The sequence below is a fragment of the Rhinolophus sinicus genome, chromosome 17 (assembly GCF_057876585.1).
Source record: "Rhinolophus sinicus isolate RSI-liver-muscle chromosome 17, RSI-T2T, whole genome shotgun sequence".
In the NCBI taxonomy this organism is placed as follows: Eukaryota; Metazoa; Chordata; class Mammalia; order Chiroptera; family Rhinolophidae; genus Rhinolophus; species Rhinolophus sinicus.
In genome coordinates, this window is record NC_142517.1 from 101,153,365 (window position 1) to 101,176,449 (window position 23,085).

At 40.7% G+C, this 23,085-nt stretch overlaps 1 protein-coding gene across 1 annotated transcript; it reads right to left on the minus strand.

Moving 5' to 3' along the window:
* Nucleotides 1-357: 357 nt before the first annotated feature.
* Nucleotides 358-22,952, minus strand: TM4SF4 (transmembrane 4 L six family member 4). The gene is made up of 5 exons (XM_019748844.3): nucleotides 22,594-22,952; nucleotides 21,752-21,841; nucleotides 11,498-11,634; nucleotides 2,895-3,084; nucleotides 358-854 (listed from the first exon to the last, which is right to left on the minus strand). The coding sequence occupies exons 1-5, from the start codon at nucleotides 22,765-22,767 to the stop codon at nucleotides 837-839; spliced, it is 609 nt and encodes a 202-aa protein (XP_019604403.2). The 5' UTR covers nucleotides 22,768-22,952; the 3' UTR covers nucleotides 358-836.
* Nucleotides 22,953-23,085: the final 133 nt, after the last annotated feature.

Here is a 23,085-nt window from a genome sequence, read left to right on the forward strand (position 1 = left end):
ATTTGAACTCAAATCCACATGATGGATTTCACTCCATCCTTGTGCCTGACTCATAAACCAAACAATGTTTTAACAGAACACACAGAATCAATAATCTTTATTACCTTAATCCTGGGCCATAGGTTGACAAGTTATTATCCAAATCAACTTTGTTTTTTGCTTGATCAAAGGAAAATTTGTAAAAAAGATGAAAAGAGGGTATTATTCACTGAACTTTTTGCCCCTCCCTCCCAAAACACACACCGTCTTTATTAGCTTTGAATTATGATTTTAATTTAATATACATAAGGAAACCCTCCCAGATGATGGCAAGTTCAAAAGACCAGTCACAAATAATTCAAACACATTAGCCAAAAATACATCAAATAAAATTTATTTATAATACATCAGTCATTCTTTTTTCCCATGAATCTTGAAAACAAAAATTGGTCTTCGTTTCTCATTTCAAAGTGCTTTTCTCTTTTGAATTACATTAAAGTTCTAAAGCTATAAATACCTCTATATACAAAGAAGCAGTGTGGTAATACATGTGACATTATATATTTTTCATTCTTAAAGAAAAAATCATGAATCATTAGCTTTAAACCTGCTCTTCAATTCTAAAAGGATGCTAATTTGAAAGACTTATAAATTTAACTTAAGTGGGCAACCCATTTTTTATTTGAAACATTGTAAGTTGAGTGAAGCTAGTTAGCAAGGAGAAGGAGTAACTCTCTGCTCCCTAGGCTTTGACAGTTCAGAAGCAGATAGGAACCGAGAACCCCCAGAAAAGGAGAATAAGAAGTTAAATGGTTCTTCCTGCACGCCATCGAGTTAGAGAAGATCGCCACAGAGGTTTAAACTGGTCCATCTCCCTAGAAGGCAGAAAAAGTTAATTAATTATGATATTCTTTTGTGCTTTCTTCTTCTCTTCCTTCTCCCCTTCCCATCACCCCATATTCTCCCAATTACTTCTGTCCCTTATTGTACTATTCTTATAACTTTGTTTCAGAGCTTCAATCTCTTACTTAACTGTGTTTAAGTTATAGGAATTGAAGTTTCATTTTATTTTGCATTATTTATTATTAAAAATCATTTCCATAAGAGGCACAGAGAGCTCAAGTGATGTATCTAAAGCCACAGATAACAAGCAGAAGAGCCAGGATTTGAACCCAGGGAAGACGAACCCAGAGACTGCGCTCCCTTGCTTGAAGCTGTACTCCCTCACTGATTTCGTACTCTTAGTAAATCACAATCAATACAACGTACAATGTACTGTAATGTTGAAATGGATGCATATTTATCACCCCATGTTAGACAGTCAGCAGTCTTACGAAGTAGGTTTAACAACCACATTTTACAGACAAAGAAACAGTTTTGAGAGCAATGGACTTGGCCAAGGCCACACAACCGGCATTGAGCCCAGGTCCTAGCTTGTATCTTAAGGCACGTTTCCATCTATTACCTCACTCAAGGCTTGCGCCAGCCTCAGAAACCTCTCAGTATATACTTTCTCCCTGAATGGATGGATGCTGATCTGCACGCTGCCTGGAGAAGTTCGGCAAAGGTGGTTGGGGTAACTGTGCCTCTAAGAAGTTAGGCAGCTTGCTTGGGTAACTCAAGTTGTAAGTGTCTCAGCTGAGAGCCCATGTCTTCCCACAGTGTCCTACTGGGGGAGGAATGCTGAGAGGTAAGCTGCTGATAAGAAAGGAATCCTCAAGAGACCGAGTTTTTAAAAACGCAGCTCTCATGTGCCCTGAAATATTTAGTAGTGAAGTTTCATGATGTCTGCAAATTACTTTCCAATGGTTCAGAAAGAGAGAGTGAATAAGTATGAACAATTTGGATACCTAGGTGAAAATATCCAGGTGTTCATTGTACTGTTCTTTTAAATTTTAGATAGATTCAAAGTTTTCCAAATAAAAAGTTGAAGAAGAAAGGAAAAAGGAAGGAAGAAAGGAATATATTTAAATAACTGTGTATATGAATAATTGCTTGATCTGGTTTGGTCATTAGTTAAAATAATTGCACTGTTCTACTGTTCATAGGTTTATTTTTTACATTGTTTTTGATAATATACAATAATATTTTGAGACTAAATCCTCAGTAATTATCTTTTTTCCCCCTCCCACTTAAGAACCATTTCTGTCTTCTATATTAGAAATCTCATCAAAATATAGGGGTTCTTTTTTGTGGCTATGTTCTGTTCTTTTCCAGGGAAATGAAAATACCCTATAAAGCATGTTGCATATATTGCTTGGGAACTTTAACCCACTCAGTAGATCTGGTTAGGAAGTGGTGAGAACATTTCGTGCCAGACTGTGATGTGTTACTGCTGACAATATGTGCATATGACACATGCCTACTTATCAGGGATTTTCGTATAATATTATTGTAAATTTCTGTATATACCAGGGGTGCCAAAAAAAAGTATATACATTTTAAGAGGTGTTATCTATTTATGTATTACTTTTCGAAGTTGAATTGAATCTGGTAGCAATGTGTAGTGTGACATTCGCTCAAAAGATGGCGTTAATCAAATGAATGTTAACGTCATTCATTGTATTTCAATTGTAATACAGTTTTTTCCTTTCTTAAAATGTGTACACATTTTTTTTGGCACCCTCTGTATATGGAGTCCTTTGCTTCCTGGACTATGGTCAGCTGAATGTCAGAATAAAAAGTTTGTCAACTTCATTCAGCCTGGGTATGTTAACATGCACAGAGAGAAAGCTTCTGGGTTCCAGCCACATTGTCACTGTTTCCTTGAGTTGACAGAGAAGGCTGCCTGGACTTTCCAGCCTGGCTCTGGTTTTCTGTAGCTGCCACCCTCCCTACCCTCTCCTTTTAGCGCTGGCGACCAGCCTTGGCCTTCTGCCTGCAGAGAGGAAAGGACGAAGACCTCATCAACTTACCCCACAGCAGCCACAACACTGGCAGTCTCCACACAGCGTCCCCAGGAGGCCATTGACCACCTGAATGGCACAGAGAATCATCTGGATACCTCCTATGACCAGCAGGATGGAGAAAAGGGTCAGATTCCAGGGCACCACGTTTTCAGGCTGTTGGCACATGCTCCACAAGTCTTCGTCTGTGAGGTAGTTCCTGTTGGAAACATGGGGAGCACAGGAGGCATTATAAAAAAAGTATGGAACACCCTGAACCCTAGACTTGAAAGTCACCAGGGTAATTTTCCTTTGGCAATACTTTCTATCCAAAGCATAAGCTCCCTAAGAAAAATATTCCATAATAACAGTTTTAAAAACAATAACTAGAATTTTTATTGAGTCTATGTTTTGTGCCAGACCCTGTTCTAAACATTTTACACATATTCATTCATTTATTTCTCATAGAAACCTATGGTTCTTTTTTCATATTTCACAAATAAGGACGTTAAGGTACTAAGAGGTTAAGTGACTTGCTCTAGGTCGCACAGCTACTAAGTGACAGAGTTATTTTTGTGAGCTGCCGGAGAGAATGGGTACATTCAATCAATACCTATTATGGGGCCAGGAAAATGAAGACACTCCAGGATTAGAATCTCACACATGTTCGTGGCTTTTCTCCCACCGATTGTCATTAGGGACTATTTGGACATTTGACAAATTACCTCTCAATTCCAGTGGCCGTATAAAGCCATGTAAAGTACAGTCGTATCGTATAGTTATCAGGAAGAGCTTGATTTTTTTTAAAAAAAGGCCCAATTCTAGCCAAATTGTGAATTTGACTCAACTATATTTTTGTTAACATATTCTACATGCAAAAAGATTTAATTGATTAAAAACACTAAATAATCTGCTGCCTTAATACATATTTTACAAAAACTTTGAATAAAGGAGAATCTGCAATATACTTATGAAATGTGTATATTAGGAATCCATGGCAATATAAAAAAACACTGTGCTGCGAAGGAAAATTGTGATATGCGCTCTCTTTAAGACAAAATGACAATAAAGTGGGTCAGTTCTAGGGGTTATTATTCCTTCTCACATTCTTGAGGCACAAATTGGTCTCCCCCTCTTCCTTTATGCATCCTCTACCATCTAAAGGCCTCAGTGGGAAACTCTCCATCTAGCTACTAAATTAACATCCAACTTATTGTTTCTAGATCTTTTTGAAGACCCCTGCTTCCAATGAATTCTCCAGGGATCAGTACTTACTTAAACATGTTCAGTATTAAAATTTGAAAATCTTTGCACTGATGGAAGATGGCTTCAATGGAGGAGAAAGAAGAAAGGATGAGCATTTTGCTCTTGATTGAAAAATAAAACATTGCGTATGACATTGATTCACCTTTCCACACGGGTACAGGTTCTAGCTGCTCACTAGCTGTATGAATTATGTATAAAATGGGAATAACTAGAGTTATTGTGAGGATTAAATGAGTTAATACTAGTAAAGTGCTTAGAACAGTGCCTAGCATATAGTAAGTGCTCAATAAATGCTAGTATTGTTATTATTTTACTTAATCTGAGACATCGTGTCTAAAGGAAAGAGCCTGGTGATTTGGATTCCGATGGACTTGAGTTTAAATGCAAGTATTCCTCTTCCTAGCATTGTATTCCTCACACAAGTTACTTATCCTACACCCTCCCCCGCCAACTGGGCAACCTCAGTATCTTCATCTATAAAATAAGTGGAGAACAACCTCACAATTGTGAAAATTCACTGAGATAATACATCTTATGTATTGTTGTGTACGACTTCTTTTCAGTATTTATTATTTAAACACTCATGTTTCTGTTCTGCATTTTCCCACATAGTCGTATCCACTTTTGCAATTTTTAAAGAGGTTATAGACAGACAATATTTTCCAGGCACATTTTGTAAAGAAAAGATCCTAAGCTGAAGTGATTGGCAGTCCTGAGTTCTTCCCTCTTCTGAAGAGTTTGTGTCGTGGAGGGGTGACGGCCCCTCCTGGTGGTGAGATTCGTGAAATGCTCATGGGGGAACTTGGAAGCAGGACTGAGTTTGGGTGCCTGGAGCAACCCTCTCAGGCCCACTCATTCAGTTGCCTCTCCCCTCACAAACCACCAGGATAGCCATTCCAGGCCCTTCTTCTCTCCCCCAAGCTCTCCGGTTCAGAGATGCTCAGAGATCCCGGCAATGATTGCTGCGTCCAATGCTCCAACCCCCAGGGAGAGCAGGCCCGGATTTTTCACGGACCTGGCAGCTAATCATGGTTTCACATTCTGTGAAGCAAGGAGAGCAGCAAGTTCAACTGCTGTGAAGCAAGCAGTTTACCCCTAGTTTACTCAGCCGGAGTTTTAAAGCATCCAATTCTTGTGAAGGGCACTCCCACCCGAGCTGCTGCAAGCCCACCAACGTCATAATAGAAAGCCATGGATTTCATGCAACTCGCTTCTTGCCAGCAACAAAGGTAGCTGAAGGAAGGAACTGGGGGGCGGGGGATGAGGGGGTGGCGAATGCGTTGCCCCGGCCCCCTCTGCCTGGTTAAGTCAGGTGCCACCTCCTCCTCCGGGATAGGCTCCAGAGGTTTTTCCTGCCCTCAGCTGGCTTTGTGCTTCCCAGCACTCTGTCATCCTCTGTCCCTTCTGCTCGAGAATGTACACCTACAAAGGCAGAGACCATGTTCCCTAGCTCTGTCCCCAGTTCCATCACATCGAGAGTTCAGTAAATAACAGCAGCTTTCACGTACTGTAACCTCCCCACGTGCCCGGCTCAGGGCCAGCGGCTTTATATCACCTTCCCAGTCCCACCGGGAGGTGGTGCTCTCCTGAACAATGCCTGGCGTAAAGCAGCCTTCACGAAAGAGTCACTGAATGAATGAACACACGCCCAGACGCAGGTTCAGAAGTTGAGGCTAGAAATGGAAGTGCCTGTATTCGATCTCAAGTCTGTCTGACTCGAAAGCCAGTGCTCTTAACTGTTACACAAATCCCTCAATCTGAGTAATTACATCCCTTAGTATATTTGAAATATGATTTATTGATAAAATATATGAATACATAATAGCATGCCAATCAAGCTTTACCTGTACCATGATAAAGATATGATTCTTTTTGAATCTTCACATGAGTGCTTGAGAAGATTGAAATTAAATCACAAAATGATTACGAAAGCATCGCATTTTAGAAAGTTCTAACATAATAATAAATTCATTTATAGGAAGGAGTTATATTCAAAAAAATGAATATAAGGCTGAAAGCTCAGCAAGCAGCGTGTGGCAGAGATTGTGCTGTGTGCTTTAGGTATATCCTGTTATTTCATTGCCGCCTCAACCTGTGAAGTAGACCTTGCTGTTCCCCACTTTTCATAGAGAAAGAGCTGACAGAGAAATCCATCGCTCATGATCACACCATTGTCATGTGGCAGAGGTATGACTGGACCCTAAGTCCGGCCAGGTCAAGGGCAAAGCCAGTTCTTAACACCTGTGTGTGTTTCCTGCTTCTCGAGAGCTGGGAACATGTGGTGCAATCCCATGTCACCCTGTGAATGTGGCTTTCATGTCTAGGCAATTTGCTCAAGGCAGCTTATAGGGTTCCTTGCTAATAATTCATCTTTAAAGTGCAAATGCAGAGCGTCTTAACTGAAAAGTCCAAGCAGATCACGGAATTCAGTTCTGTGTTTTGGTGTGAGAGTGTTCTCCTCACCACTTCCCCAGGGACCGAGGAGGTTTGCAGCCCTGATCAGGGGGTGCTGTGCTTGGCTATGTCCCTTGTCCTTCCCCCACTGCTAAATGTCCTTGGCTTTTCCTGTGGGTTTTCCTCCCACATCTGTCCCAATGCCCTGTGCAAGCTGCTTCCCTTTCAGCAGCTCAGGGTCAAGGCAGAGGCAGCCAATTTTCTCAGAAAGGAAGACCTTGGATGGGAGGAGACCGTACTTCCAGGGAAGCCAAGAGGGCGTACCTCAATTTGTCCCAGGTTTCTGTTTCCTTCTGGGATGCTTCTTTAGTATGATTCTCAGACAGAAAAAGTTTACTGTCATTGCTCCTTTAATATGATCACCAACAAACATTTCTGAGGAGAACAGTGCTAAATTCTACATCACCGAAGAGCCCTGGATTTTGTGCCCCAAGCTGGAAATCTCAAAGTCCACCTCGATCACTTTCCCCCTTTCCTCTCACACCTAACCCTGAGGATTCCCCCTCAGACCATCTCTGAAGATTGTCTCCTTCTTTTGAGCCTGATTCCACTGCTTTGTGCAAGGAAAACTTCTTTGTAGGTGCTCATAGTCTTCTCTGGATTATTACTCCAGCCCCCCCCCCCCTTTTTCTCTTCCCCCCCTCTCATTCCTGAGCTCTTCTGTTTAGTCTCCACATAACTACCGTCATGATGGCCCTGAAAGTCCCAAGTGGTCACATCGTGTCTTGCCTGAAGTCCTCTGCTGTTCTCTAATATCCTGAGGCCCAGCCTGCCCCTCGCCCCCTTCTCTCCCTCTCCCCACATTCACCCTGAGCGTCTGGCCACACAGTGAACGGACATTCTCTCAGCACGCTGGGCTTTTTCCTAGTTACCTCAGGGCTTGCTCTTCTCTCTGCCTGAAAGGTGCTTCTCTTCACTTCTGCTCATCTTCCCAAACCAGCCCATGTCATATCCTCGTGCTGCCTCCATTTCATCCCTTTCTGCAGTGTGAGGGTCTGGCCTGTGTTGTCACCCTAACCAGCCATCTTCTCAGCGGGGCAGGGAGCATGTCTGTCCCGTGTTTGGGACAAGCTTCCCCATAAAGTGGGGTTCTGCCAAGTGTTTTTATTTTTATTTATTTATTTATTTTTAATTCTCTTTCTAGTAATTATTAGCTGGGGAGACTTCCCCAGGTTAACCTTTTGAACTTAATTTTTCTACTTCAGGGATGAGAATTCTTCTGAGGTTTATTAGGATGATTAAGTGAGATAATGCATGCAAAACACCCGAGGAGGATGAGGAGGGAGAAGCAGCTCCCACTGCTGCCATTTGGTGATAAGGGAAGAGTGGCAACGGTCTTGCGTCCTTTTGTTTGGGTTCAAACAAATGATTCATCTTTTCTAGCCCCTAAGTAACTCGGTATGTGCGTTAGGTTTGCGGCTACAATGACAACTGCTGCAAAGCTTACACACTGGGTATGATGGATAAGAAGAGCCCATGGCACAGTAAAACTGATCGGAGACAGGAGGGCCCTGGCTTTCTAGGCGGGATCTGTACAAAAAGCAGATAGTGCGAATCAATATAAATTGTGTTCAAGATGCAACACTGTGACTTGGAGTCAGAAAACTTGGATTTCAGCTTTAGTCATTAAGAAACAGTATTCTTAAATATAGGGGTGTCTATATTTTTTTGACTTAGTGTTTTGGATTTCTCTAAATAGATATCTAAGAGATTTCTCTGGATAGATACCAAATTGGTAGCCACAATATTGTCACAGGGATATGAAAGACAGTTTGGGGAATATAATCAATAATGTCAAGATTTTGTAGAGTGTCAGATGGGTACTTGTCTCATTAGGGAGACCACTTCATGGACGGTGTATATGCCTGACCACTGTGCTGTATACCTAAAGCTGAAGCTGAATAATATTGAATGTCAACTATAATTCAATATATGTATATTCAATAGTCATATATATTGACTATATACATGTATAGTCATGGGATATGGAGTACAGCATAAGGAATAGAGTCAGTGCAACTGTAATAGCTATCAGAGGGGTATATAGATATCAGAGGGGTAGTAGATTGGGGGAGGGAAGTTATCACTATGTGAGGGATGTAAATGTCTAACTATTACATTGTTTTGTACACCTGAAACAAACAAACAAACAAAAAAAGCATTGCAAAAAAAAAAAAAGAAAAGAAAAGAAACTATTCTTTTAGGAAAGTCACTTGTTTTCTCTGGGCCTTGGCTATATCCTCCAAAGGACGGTTCATTATCACACAAGCTTTTTGGAGGACCAAATGAAACATTGCGGGGGAAAGCACTCTGCTAACTGGAAAACACTAAGCAACTGAAGTTTCAGTTATTGTTATAAGAAACTCAAGATGGGCCTCTGCAGTCCAAGGGAAGGTTTGGAGCTGGCAGTGGGAGATAAGGTCAAAAAGGGATATTAGATCTTGCCTGAGGCTAGGCCACAGGATGTAGGAGACAATGGAATGCTGGGGAAAATATGCAGGTGGCAGAGGGTGCTGTGAGCTGCACTCCACCTGGATGCATACTCCTGAAAGCCCTTCCTGTACCAATCGTGCCATGTTTCCCTTCTTGCATGGAGAGTGGTCGTGCATCTTATGTGGGATTAAATCCTGAAGTCAGGACGTGAGGGAGAAAAAACCTTGAATAGTCAAAATCACTCTTACCCTATAAATCACCTAGAAATTATAATATATGGTTTTATATACAACTGTATATAGCAATTTTTGATCATATGATAGTTTAAAGCCATTATGCAGGTGTATAGGTATTTAAAGCTTTCTCCCTTCAGAGCCTTATCAAAGCCAAATAGTGAACAGAGATGGTGCAGAATTCTGAAATGCTCCTGCTTGCCAGCAAAGTTTGTACTGTTTTTATTATTAAAACCCTCTGTTCTGATACCTGTTAATAAATGTGTTCCTTGTTGCAAAGAGTAGATAAAATAACATGTGACAGCGTCTGTCACAGAGTGATTGGCAGTATGGGGCAGTGATACGAATGAAAACTTGCCTCGCCGGGACAAACGCAGAGTACTTTGAAAAGAGGTTTCCTGCCCTTCCTCCAAGCCGGCCCATGGACCAGGTGTCACTCTCTTGACCTTGGCTATCGCTCCCATTGCATCACAAGCAGGATGTGCGTGTGCCAGGGGAGGTGTTAGGTCCGTAACATCAGACACAAGACCACGGTACTGCCTGAGACAGCTGCTTAGCATCTGCTGTGTTTCCTTTCTCTCTCCTTTGTTTTGGACGTAGATTCTAATCGATTTTAAGCTCATTAAGGATAGCATCATTCATATAATAGAATAAATAGAAAACCATGTTTAATGCTGCACTAATGCATATCATTTGTACTCTCCTCTTTGGAGGACAAGGCTTCCCTCCATGGCAGTGGAGCCCCAACAGTCATCTGTAAGAGGAGAGGGCTTTTCACAGTAAAATAACTCGGGAATCGCTGCATGTGAGATGAGCCTATTACTGTGTTTACCCCAAAATAAGACCTCACCGGAAAATAAGCCCTAGAATGATTTTTCAGGATGATATCCCCTGAACATAAGCCCTAATGCGTCTTTTGGAGCAAGAATTAATATAAGACCCGGTCTTATTTTCGGGGAAACGCAGTAAAGACCTTGTACTCCTGCTTAACTATAGAGTAGGATGGAAATGATATTTTATGTGAAACACCTGTGAACAAACCAGCTCACAACAGAACCAGCATCACCATCTCCCTCGTCTGAAGTCTGCTGTGAGGTTCTGTAGACTCTCCCTGTAAATTAGTAATAGGGGCTCGAGTTAATAAATTGGTGTCCTATTGATTTTCTAGTCATGGTCCATCCTCCATGTGCAGCAGGACCCAACAACCACGTATCCTGACCCTCCAGATGTATCAGCCTCTGTGCGAGGCAGAGGGGCTGCAGTGGTGAACAAAACAGAAACGGTCCCAGCCCTCGTGGAGGTTAGAGTGTACACATCGCTATGTGATAGCCTGTCTGCGACGATGGAAAAGTCCTTTGTCTGTGATACTCAATACAGTCACTACTAGCCCTGTGTGGCCACTGAGTGCTGCTTGGAATATGGCTGATGTGATTGAGGAATTTTTAACTTTATTTCATTTAAATGAATTTAAATTTAAATAGCTACCTAAGGCTACCGGCTACTATATGGGGCAGTGCAGTCTAGAAGTCGAGGATGTGTAATATAAAAAGACTAAGACTAGAAGTCAGAACATACACTATTGAGCCCTGCCTTTGTCCCCAACTAATGGTGTGACTTTGAGTGAGTCAAATTTATGAAGGCTGCCTCGGCAGAGTGAACCGCCTCATGGGTGCTTAAGGAGATGGAGATTAAATGGTAAACTTATGGGGAAAAGTTCTTTATAAACTACAAAGTCCCATGATAATTATCAAGTGTTATTTCAATGAGTTTTATTAACACTCATGAAGAATCTATAATGTTTCCAATGTCATTTCCAGTAAATTTGCACCTTAAAATATTGTTTAGTTACAGATCATTCAGGGTATTAGTGAGAGCCTTTGAGCAATCATTCCATTTTCTATTATAAGATTTGCAGTGGAAGTCATTGCTCTCTGTTTATAATATTATTAGTTGTCTCATGTGTCTGTGATACATTCTGGATGTGAGTGGAGATGCCACCTATCTCCTTTCCTCAAGCCAGCAGTGAGGTGCCCTCTTTTATTATTTCTCCTTGTCTCTTTCAAAAAGGCAATTAGAGGTGAGATGTGGTGCAACTTCACTCGACTCCAGCTCTACTTCCAAGGAACAACATGACTGAGACTTGTCAAACGAAGACAGGACACGTGCAATTTCTCCCTGTGGGCCGTTTACCTACCCATGCCCCTGTGGTGACAAGTGAATAAGTGAACATTGCAGGATTTACTTTACCCGTCTTGGAAGGGGTAGCCCCAGGTGCTATTGCCCATGAGACATTTAGGACCTTTGTTGATGGATACAGCTGATATGACAAATGAGTATCCAGCACCCACGAATCCAATCACAGCAAATATCGTGGAGGTGAACATCTGAAAGAGAAGAGAGAGACAGCCAGGTTCTTAGGGTGGTCCACTCAACACACCTGACCAGCATGGTGATGACAGGGACATTGTGAGGTAGGAGCTAGTCTTTACAGGGGATGCGGTCACTGGGTGGGATCTCCTAGAATGAATTTTGGTGTCTCATGTCCCCTTCTTCACCCCATCTTCATATCTTTTTCACCTATTCATTGATGGTTGAAGTGCTCTTTGTGATTTGATAGTTTGAATGATGGTTTTCAGCCTTGTTAAGTATAGAATCTCCAATACAGGGCTAATACATAAGGCCCTGTGTAATATAATAGAATTCTTTGATTCTATTATAGAATCAAAGAATCTTATAATTTAAAGTGATCTTAAAAGTTTTCTGGTCCCGTCATCTCACTGAGGCTATGTCATGGTGTGGTCTCATGTAGTAGGCAGGTTCTGCTTATGAAAAAGAGTAGAAATCTAGAAGTTCTCCTCATTGGTCACAGTTACATTCCTTGAGGTAAAAAAGATTGAGTCCAACCTCTGTTCCACATGGTAGCAGCCTTTAAAATATCTGAATGTGTTTATAACTTAAATAAGCATATTTTGTATTTAACATCTGTCTACACCTTGCACTCTGAAAAATTTCTCATCTTTGGATTAAAGAAGCCTGACAATTCCAGTTCTTTTATATGTTTTTATATGACAGAGATTACTTAGGGAAACAGAGATTGTACTCTCATCTTTCTTTTTTGTAAATTATAAATAAAAAAAATGCACAACATGAAAGGCAGAAACAATCCTGGAACCCATCCAGGCTAACTCTCTCTTACAGACTGAAAATATTAGGCTAAGAGATGCAATATCCATTACAAACATTCATAAGAGAGTTGCTGGAAACATTAAATAGTTTGGAAATAGAGGTAGAAAATTATCACCTCTATTACTTTGGTAACATGAAGGTGTAGTGCAAAGTACATGATTTTTAAAAGTCCGCAGACCCAGGCTCAAATCTCAGCTTTGCCACTTTTCTCTGTGCGGTGACTCTGCATAATGGATGTTTCCTCAGAATCTTAGTTGTCTCATTTATAAAATAGGCATGATAAAGCCTACCTAAAAGTCTGTTGTGAAAATTAGATGTGATAACCTAAGTTTAACGTCAGGTACTTCCCTTTCCCTTCCATGTATTACTAACAATCTTACCACAGTATATATTGGGGTGGAATGGGGGGTGAGGTTGGGGCATGGAAAGGACCTAATTGTGCCTGGGCAATTGAAATCTATGTAATAATGGAGTTCCACTTTAGTTGGTATTTGTTTTCATATCATATATAAATGTATTTTTGGTACAACTTTCCCAACTGAGCTCTGGCCCCATGTGCCTGTAAATCCTTGTCTGACTTCCTATGTAGAGGTGACCATTCCCTCCTTCATATCTCCCACCCCAGGTACTCTAGCTGTATAAACTTCTATCATAGCACAGTGCCTACAACACATTAATGTATAGTTTTTTTGTTTTTTTTTATCACTGTCTTCCTCAAACAGAGCACAGACTCCTTGTAGCATGGACAGTGAGTTATTTGAAGCTAGTTAGGACATTGTTCAGTTTTTTTCTTCTGGCCTATCAAAGAAACTGGACAATCATCTGTTGGATATTTTCACTGGCTAGAGTTTCATATTAGTCATTATTTAGATTTTTCCCCCTTAGTTTTTACATCTAGGGTATCCTGAATCCATTCTCACCATCTAGAACATTTGTGACTACAATCTAGGTCAAAAGTAAATGAAAATTTTGGTTAATTTATCATATTAGAACAGGCTCTCTTTTCCAAAAGATGTCTTGTTGAATAATTTTGGAAATTGCTGAATTATATAAAATTAAATAGGTTTCATTCCTGTTGAACGTCTAAGAATCTTTGTGATATGCTAATGTGTGTGAACTTTCAAGAAGAGGACATACTATGTATGCAGGAATATAAGGAAATTATTAGCTCTCAAATTATCCCTCAAAAGTGAGGGAATTGCCTTGGATTTGGGTCTTTATTTAAACTATCAGGCAATAGGATTCTTCCTCAAATACTTCATTCGAACAACCAAGTACTGTGTCGGGGAAGACATTTGTCAGACATAACCCAATTAACGCAAGATGAAAAAATTGTTTAAAAAATTTTCTTAGCACATTTATTAATTATTCTTGGAAAGTTGACCTCATAATTCCTAGTATTGGCTATTATAGCCAACGAGGTTTTTAAAGGGCATTCTAAATGAGAGAACACTTAGTGTTCACAATTGTGGGGATCTTTAATATATACCTGCAAGAGGAATGTTTAAATATGGTTTTTGTGTTGTGTGAATTGATAATTGTGACAAAGAGTAAAATATCCACTGACATCATCCTACATGGATACAGAAGTGTGTCCAAACTGGAATGGAAGAGAAGAGATAGGCTGTGGGAAATTTTGATGGCTCAATAGGTGTCTTTAATAGTAGCAATGACATTGATGTTCAAGAAGCATGAATATATTAAAAAATATGTGAGTGGAGGGGAAAGGTCATATTTCAAAATCAACATATTAAAATTCTTTTATATTTTATACAACACATAATTTAAAATATGCACATGTCACTGAAAGTTTATATATTAATGTAAGTCAAGAACTCTTTATGGAAACTTCTTTATGGGAAACTAAAAGTTGGCATTATATTAATTATCGCCTTATATTTGGGTATATATATAGGTCATTTTCAGAGTCTTCCAATGTCATTGGAGCCTATAACGTTTTTCTGTGAGTTCTTGCAATACCACGCTTTGGGATATGCTGCCCAAATTTAGTGAGAGCTTATCTAGCTAGTTCTCAGTCTTTGTGCCACCTCCACGCTCCAATCAAATTGCTGTTCAGTTAGACACAGCTGGTATAACTCTAGGAATGGCCAGAATGTTCCAATACAGCCATTGAAAGCCTACACTCAGGTCAGTTTCTTATAATATTATTTCTTGCCTTTGCAGAGCGAGACTGAGTGGTCGAGGAACACTTGTTGGCATGTGATCCTGCACGATACAACGGCTTGTCAATGAAAAATGGAGTCTAGAAGGGAGGATCTCTCACATCTTAAAAATGGTTAAACGTAGTTTAAATCCAGAATTTCCATGAAATAAATGGTTAAGTATTCTCATGTTTTTGTAAAAAAGCTCTCGAAAATCATGTGGTGCAATCATCTCACTTTCTAGCTAATAAAAATAGCTCCACATTCCATGAGAGCTTTAGATGCATAATCTCGTTGAATCCTCTCAGCAAACCTGTGAGGTGGGTATTATTATCTACATTTTCCAGAAAGGAAACTGAGACTACTAGAAATGAACAAGATTGCTCTAAGTCAGAGTAAAGGGCTAGGACTGGGAGGAATCCATGGCCACTTACTTCCAGAGCCCATGCCCGTAACTTGTGACTTTCTCAAATCACACATGTAGAAGGTGGCTAAACTAGACTAAGAGCCAGGGTCTTCTCCTCCCAGCCCATTGTCCTGTGCCTTCCACCCCTTCACACACACACACACACACACACACACACACACACACACACACACACGCATGTGCCCTTTACAGATACTCTGTAGTTTGCAAGTTGCCGTGTGAATGGCATTGGTTTTCTCACAGAAATAAAAAAAAATATAAGGGAAAAATATCCTTTTGCTTACTTGACCTTCTGATTTTGAATTCTAATTACTAGTCAGGAATCATGAAACGATTAGTTGTTAAGACTATAATAGTATAATTGTGGTAATGCAAAAGAAATATTACATTTATAGGAAGGCAGTTTGGAAGTCTGAGGAGACCTGGATTCCAGCCATCTCAGCACCACCCAGGTTCCCACCTTTCTGGCCTCAGCTTCCTGTGGTAAACAGAAAAAGGAGGTGGAAGGTTCCAGAAGGTCTTTTCAGCTAAACCAACCCAGGATGTCAACATCTACTGGTTAATAGTGAGAGGAGAAATCTTACTTGTGCTCATCTACTGTATGAGATGAGTAAAGGATTTAGATATCATTCCTAGAATATTTCAGCAGGCAAATATTTAAAGACAGAAAAAGTGAGTACAAAAAAAAAAAAAAGTGAGTACAAAATGCAAACATCCTCATTTTAGGCAGGTCTGAGTAAGTGAGTACGTTAAGCTGAGTAAACCAGGTTGATATAAAATCAGTGAGATGGTTTATCCTTTTACAAAAGAGTCCCTATTGGAAGCATCTATAGACCAGCACTGTCCGTAGAAACATCCTGTGAGCCATATATATGATTTAAATTTTTCTAGTAACCACCATTATAAAGGTAAAAAAAGGTACGATTAATTTCAATAATATATTTTCTTTAACTCAACATATCTAAAATATTATCACTTTAACATGTAATCAATATAAAAATTACTAATGAGATATTGTATATTTTTCTTTTGTACTCATCCTTTGAAATCTAGTGTACATTTTATACTTATGGTAAATCTCAGTTTAGATTAACCATATTCCACATGTTCAATAGTGGCTACTATATTGGATAACGTAGTTTAAAACATTTGAAAAATGAATTCGGGGTAGTAAAAGTTTAAAAAATGCATGGATATGGTCTACACTGAATTCATGATTCTGATTACTATCAAGAGGGAGAAAAATGTGATAAACGAGAGGTACACAGTGACTCTCTATTGAATCAAAATGTTTTATTTCTTTATAAAATGATCTGAAGAAAATATGGCATCACATTATAACTTCATAAAGCTCCAGATGGTGTGTTCTGTTTTTATATTCAAATTTGAAATATTTCACCATAAAATGAATAAAACACCCCAAACTGATTTTTCATCACTTTTCCAGATGAACCACATAAAGCAAGGTACTCTTTATGCCACTTTGCTTTAAATAATTTTCAGTTCAGAAAATAAAAATTGCCAAATTATTACTCAGAGATATCATCAGTCTTAAAACCAGTATGGAATAACTTTAATTTATTATAAGTTTCAAGATAAAAAATTTTCATGTTAAAAGAAGAGTTACTGAGAGCAAGTCTAATATGTGAGAGAACAAGCACTCTAAATTGAAGTGTTTAAAAAGTGAACAGGCAAAAGGCTCAGAATATCTCTGGAAGGAGACAAAATAATTGGGAACATGGTAACCTCTGGGTGGGGGGAAGAGGGGAGTCAGAGTTTGGAGTCAGGAATGGGAGGCTTCCTTTGTGATCTTTGTACTGTGGAAATGTTTTTCCTCATCTAAATGAGTACATGGTAAAGAGGGACACTAGAGTCGTGGTCAAGGGCATGGGTTACAGGCAGGCAATATGGGTCTGAGTCCTGGTTCCTCCCTTTTGCCCTTATGCCCTTGGGAAGTAAATGTCCATTTCAATCCTGTACAATAAGGCTCCATAATAAGTGCCTGCCTGAGGGAGATCATAATATGTAAGATAACCTAGTCAGTAGTAAATAAGGCATCAAACTATACACTCTAGAAAATCAGACAACCCCAGGTGAGTGTGCTATTAGATAATGCCCAGTACTTCACTGAGAGGGTCCCCAGAAACTCTTTTGCCTATTTCCAAGTTTTCGATAATTTCCCATGTCATTAGCGAACACTTGATAAATGTCAATATTATATTGTAATATTTCAATTATCATATTCTCACACACCCTTATTTTCCACAAATACAGAGATCATTACTCTGGGCAGGAAAATATTAAACAGGTTAACTCACCAGTTCAGCACACCTGTCCTGTTCACATTGCTGAAGAAAATGTGTTCATGTATATGCTGTAAGGGCTTCCCTTGAAATGGAAGATAAAAACACCCTCTAATCAGATGTCCTCTAATTCACCACTTGTCAGCGTTAAGACCTCCCGCTCTGTCAGGCTCTGGAGGCAGATGACTTGGGATCGGACCTCAATTCTGCCACCGTCCGTGGTATGCCCTTGGCCAGGTGTGTACTTACGTCTGCTGAACCAGATGGAGGAGGCATTGGGGGCTGGGAAAGAGGGAAAAGGGGGTGGTTTGGGGACATGGTTTTAGAGACTTGGAAGGTAGCAACAAGTTTGAGAAACCTCTCTGGTGGGCATGGAGGTTCTTCATTAGCAATAATTCTAAGCGGTATATAGAGATTGTTTGGTTTTCTTTCCCCTTAAAACATTAATGTCCCATATATTCTGCCTCAACCAAGCAGGGAAGGGGGGAGGACTGGCGGAGTGGGGCGTTGTGGTCATAAAGTTAACTTGCGTGTGTCTCAGTTTCCTTATTTTAAGAACAGGGTATTTAATGCCCAATGCAAAGGGTTATTGTGAGAACTGAGCCTACTAAAGTAAGCAAATCACCTGAAATCCCTCCTGAGTGTTCATTTACTTCATTCATCCAACAAGCATTTATCATGTATCCTCAACACCCCAGGCATTTGATACTACTCTCCCCTTCCCTGTACACTGATGCTTGCAACATCTTCCCCTAATACTTTCAATGTCCTTATGAAAGGTAGCAAGTGCCACGATCCATCTGACAGCAGAGGATTTCAAAGCATAAAACACATTTAGTGAAGAAATAGAGTTCCATGCTTTAGTTCTTCTTTCTAGATTATCTATTATTTCAAAAGACGTGTCTACGTTTAAATCCCCCTCATTCTGGCTGAAATGCTCACTAGAGAAGTGCTTACACACGAGGTGTCCCTAGGGGGCACTGGTGAGCCAGACATGGGAAGAAATTCTGCCTACAACGAAAACACTCCTTTAGGACTTAATCACAATCTTCTTCCCAACAGGCCAGTAAAATCATCTGGTCTTGCCTATGGGGCGGGGTGGGCTTTTATCTATCTGATATGATTTAAGGATGCGGAAATGCCTGCCTGCCCCTAAATATCTCCTTTATCAATCTACCTTCAGTCCCATTATTAAAGATCCTCTCTGAGTGAAGGCCAAGGTCTTCAAAAGGTTCTTAGCAAAGCACATATGTAACCTGAATGAGTTGATGAAATTAATTAGCTGTCTCATTCGACCCTCAGAAATCAATTTTTCTAAAGGATTAGAGGGCAGGAGACCCTGACCAGCCACACACAAGCTGCCAGGAGGCCACCAAGAACCTCCAGTATGAAAGCCCAGGTCAGGGATTTCAAAGTCCACTTAGAAGCCACCCTCTTCTCAGCTCTCACTTAGTCTAGTTTTTTAAAGAGTGCAGACCCCTGGGAAAAAGAGCTTACCTCCATTTTCTAGTTTCACCATGAAACTATCAATGAGGTGATCTAAAGATTTTTCTAGCTCTACAGACACCACATCCTGCTTCTGCTAGCAATTTTTATATCCTGGTTTTACTACCCAAGGAAAGGAAAGAAAACAATGCAGCTTACTTCTGGAGAATACCCCAGGAAGACATAGCAGAGAGGAGAGAAAGAGGGAGGCCAGGAAAAAAGAGAGAGCAAGACCATGGAGACAGCAGCAGGATTTAGCCCAGCAGCCCTTGGCCTCTTCTGCTTGGGTCCACAGGCCTTTCTACCCAGCAGGATTTCTTAAACAATGTTCCACAGAAGCCCAGTGTTCCTTGAACACCTGAAGGGGAATGTTGTGAGTTTTTGGAAAAATAATTCAAGTCTTTCAGCATTATAGCACTGATCAAATTATGCTGCAAACTTTTTTTTTCTTTTTGTCTGACAAATGCTTGCAAATACCTTTCTTTAAAAACAGGGTTATTGCTTGGTGCTCCAGAGCCTCAGAACAATAGGGAAACATGGCTCTGAAGGAGGGGCTTGAGCTCAGTGTCCCTTAGGGGTGGGGTAGGGACCTTAAACAAAGGGCTCAGCCCTGCCCATTATGGTCCATTGTGCCAAAATGCAGTTCCTGGAGTACCAGGTTAATTTTTTTTAATTTTTGAAAAAGAAGTGTGGTATCTAGATGCTTCAGTGAACTCTCTTTTTAAAAGTTGGCAGCTGATTAGAAAACAAACCAGCAAACCAAAAACAAGAAATGCATCTGCTGGCCACCTAGAGCGTAGTCGTCCCTGGTCCATGGCAGCTGTGGCTGGGTGTCGTAGTTTACAGACTGGCCTGGCGGACCCTTTGATGGGCACTGCCCTTGTGGACAGTCAGCCAGTCATACTGAGGTGTCATCCTCAACTCAGGATAAGGCAGATTCCACCTGTAGGGGTGGGGTTAGGGAGACCAGACACACAACTTGAACTGGGCAGACCAAATGTTTCCGATCTTATTGACTCAACTGTGCTTGTAAAAACATGACTTTTTGGACATCCTGGGACTTCACTTGAATCTAATTGTGAAATACATTTTGCATAATATTTTGAATGTTATTTCATTTCTCACTATGGTTGTGTATAAACCTAAAACAAATGATTAACAAAAACAAACCTTGGTTTATACGGGCTAATCTGCAGCCTCCTACTCAGCACCAGGAAATGAGCTGTTTGATCTCCAAGCAGTGACTCTTCATCTAATTTTCCTTAATTGCTATTTTTCTTCAAGGTCTCATCTCCAACGTATTCCCCCAAAGTCCACAAAGTATAACAGGATTACATTTCAAGGGGAAAATTATTTATATATGTCTTCCTTTTCTTTGTAATTAATTATATAAAAATATATTATATATATGTATATATATATATCACATACAATATAATTATATCTAATAAATTGTGATTGTCTCATATCCCCTTGTAGGTGAAGATTTTAAATGTTATTATAATAATCAGGGCTTACTTGGGCCTCACGATGGCGTTAAGAAGGTGAGGCATTCTTCTTGAATGATCTTTGCTATCACATGGAAATCGCAATGGTCTGCTCAGGGCACCAGCCCCACCTTTTCATATGTGCTCAATAAATATTTTTTTTATTAAATAAATGCGCAAATATGGCAAGAAAGAATGTTAGAAATGTTTCTATTTCAGAAGGGATAGCTAGCCCTTCTTTCCCTTTAAGAAGTCAAGGTAACCATGTGTCATCATCATCGGGGTTCATGAGTCTCTTAGGTGAACAACTGAACGCTGGGGGACTGGACCAGGAGCTGGCCTTACTGTCATCCCGTCAGTGCTTCCCATTCTACCGTCTTCATCTTTGCCATATCGATGTACTTGAACTCTTAATATTTTTCTTTAACTCAACTCTCTATTTCATTCATTTCTATCACCATTTGAACGAACAACTAGACTCTTTAGCAAACATAAACACAGTATTATTGAATGCTTAGTCAAATGTTGCTTGTATTCCTGGAACTAAAGCCTTTTTCTTAGAGCCTTTTTCTTTTGTTAGAAAGGGAGATTATGAGGGGTTAGAAATAGTAAAGTCTTCTTTCCATAGAAATAAGATTTTTTTTCTTGATAAAATCAAAGGGTTGAAGGAGAATTGAAAAGGGAATAACTTTCAATGTTATTGAAAAATATAGCGCCTCTGTGTACCAGCAAAGCGTGTCCCTAACTTGGGAAATTCTGACCTAGTCCAACGTCCTCATATTACAGGAGAGCAAAGGAAAGCAAAGAGCAGGATAGTGACTTGTCCAGTTGTAGAAACGGGACCCAACCCCACGTCCCAGCATTCTTCCCATTCCACCTATGAAAAGATGAATGGCTACAGGAAACAAGAAAGGAAAGCGAAGTCCTGAGGCAAAATCCCAGGAGAAGAGGGGAAGTGCTGGGCACTGAGGTAGTGAACCTGGCAGAGGTGTGGATGGGGAATTTAGGGAGCTACTGGGGAGAAGAGGTTACCATCTGTTATCTTGTCCCCACCTTCCTTTACAGATGAGGCAATGCAGGGCCAGGGAAGGAAATGACTTGCCCAAGATCTCAGGACTTCTCGTGGCTGAGGGAGAGGTCCAGCCCCTATCTTTGCCTCTCCAGCCTGCATTCTTTATATGGCACCACTTCAGTTTTCCATCACTGAGTCCCTGCTTGTTTGTAAAATCTAAAATGGTATTCAACCCAACGAGTATAAGGGCGTTGGCATTTAAAATTTTATTATTATTGTTAATTTTTCACCCTCAGGAAGAATTCCATCTTTATCCCTGCACCGGCTGTCCCCAGGGTTCTGCTTGGGGCTGGTTACTTGTCTTCACCCTCAAGATGCCCAGCACAAGGGGACAATGCACCCTGGAATAATTCTGGTGTCTGTCCCCCACGTAACTCACCGCAAATCGCTTCCCACAGCTCTCGTTGCCACAGCAGCCACAGCAGTCGTTGTTCTTCAGGCCCAGGAACACCAGCGCAGGGAAGAGCATCTACCAGCAAGAGAAGCACCTCAGGGTCTGGGATGTGAGGGGAGGGCCTGTGCCTGCCTGGCTGGGTGAGGGGACACAACTGTGATTTGGGACTTGGTGTCAAAGGGCATGGAAAGAAGGAAGAGAGCATGGCTGCTTGGGTGGTTGAGGGCTAGTGAGTATTTAGATGCCCTTCGGCCTGACTGCAGTTTAAATGGAGCAAGATTTCAAGATCTGACACCTGAGGTTCCGTTTAGGTGGTAGGTTAGGCAAAGAAAAATAACTGTCCTCAGTTGTCATGAAAAGGGGGTCTCTCTCTAAAGCAGAGGTTCCCAATCTCTAATGGAAATAAGAGGTAAAGAAATCATTCGTGCATGAGTAGAAGAAGAATCCACTGACATCTGCTTCTTTTGGTGGTTTTCAGTCAATTAATTTGCTAGAAAGTATATTCCCCACTCCTCCTCCCCCCAAGCCCTCCGCCCACCTCACACGACAGCATTCTCTTGTTAGAGTAAAGAAATTCTGTGGCCTTCAGTTTCGTGGAACTTAATGACTCATGAGAACTACCAGCCCGTTTAAATTACTTAGTAAATTTAATGGACATGTCTTGCCAGGTCCTAATGGAGAAGGGGAAAATTAAGTCACTGACTTTTTATCATGCAATTCTCAGGCTTTTGTCAGCAACTAAATATCTTCCTGATCAATTAATACCCAATTTCAGAAGGATAGGATCAAAATCTCCTTCAGGAGAATGTTAAGGCGTTCTTACTCACCAAGACCCCGCTTCCTAATATTCCTCCGAAAAAGAAGACCTCTTGGGAAAGGTGTTCCTTGCTGTCTACCACTTTTCCTCCAGGGAAAAATAGCAGGATGTTAGCCAGGAAGCCAAACACAGCGAGGGGAATGAGGGTGCCCCCCAGGCACTTAGCGCAGCCCTCAGTGCACATGCTGGGTCAGTACGAGGAAGGTCTGCGAGAAAAGGCCCCTTACTGTCTCCTTCCGGGGTCTCTTCAAAAGTTACCAGCCAGAGTGTCCTTGTAAATATCCCTAGTTCAATCCGTATTTTGTTGCTGAGAAACAAATCAGCCTGTGAACTATGTCCGTGGAGATGCTTCAGCTTCTTAAATGTAGCAGAACCTCACTGGCGATGACATTTATACAATCTCCCTGACCTGGAGTCTTTTTTTTTTTTTTGCACTCCCATAAATGAGATTAGGTTCAGAGCTATCATTTTGCCATGGAGACCAATAACCTCTGTTAATAAT

What these genes read in the sequence shown, in the direction of transcription:
- TM4SF4 (XM_019748844.3), bottom strand. Translation starts at nt 22,767, where the DNA reads ATGTGCACTGAGGGCTGCGCTAAGTGCCTGGGGGGCACCCTCATTCCC. An exon ending in TATTAGGAAGCGGGGTCTTG is followed by an intron (nt 21,842 to 22,593) that starts GTGAGTAAGAAC and finishes TCTTGCTGGTAG; the next exon opens with ATGCTCTTCCCTGCGCTGGT. An exon ending in GCTGTGGGAAGCGATTTGCG is followed by an intron (nt 11,635 to 21,751) that starts GTGAGTTACGTG and finishes CTTCTCTTTCAG; the next exon opens with ATGTTCACCTCCACGATATT.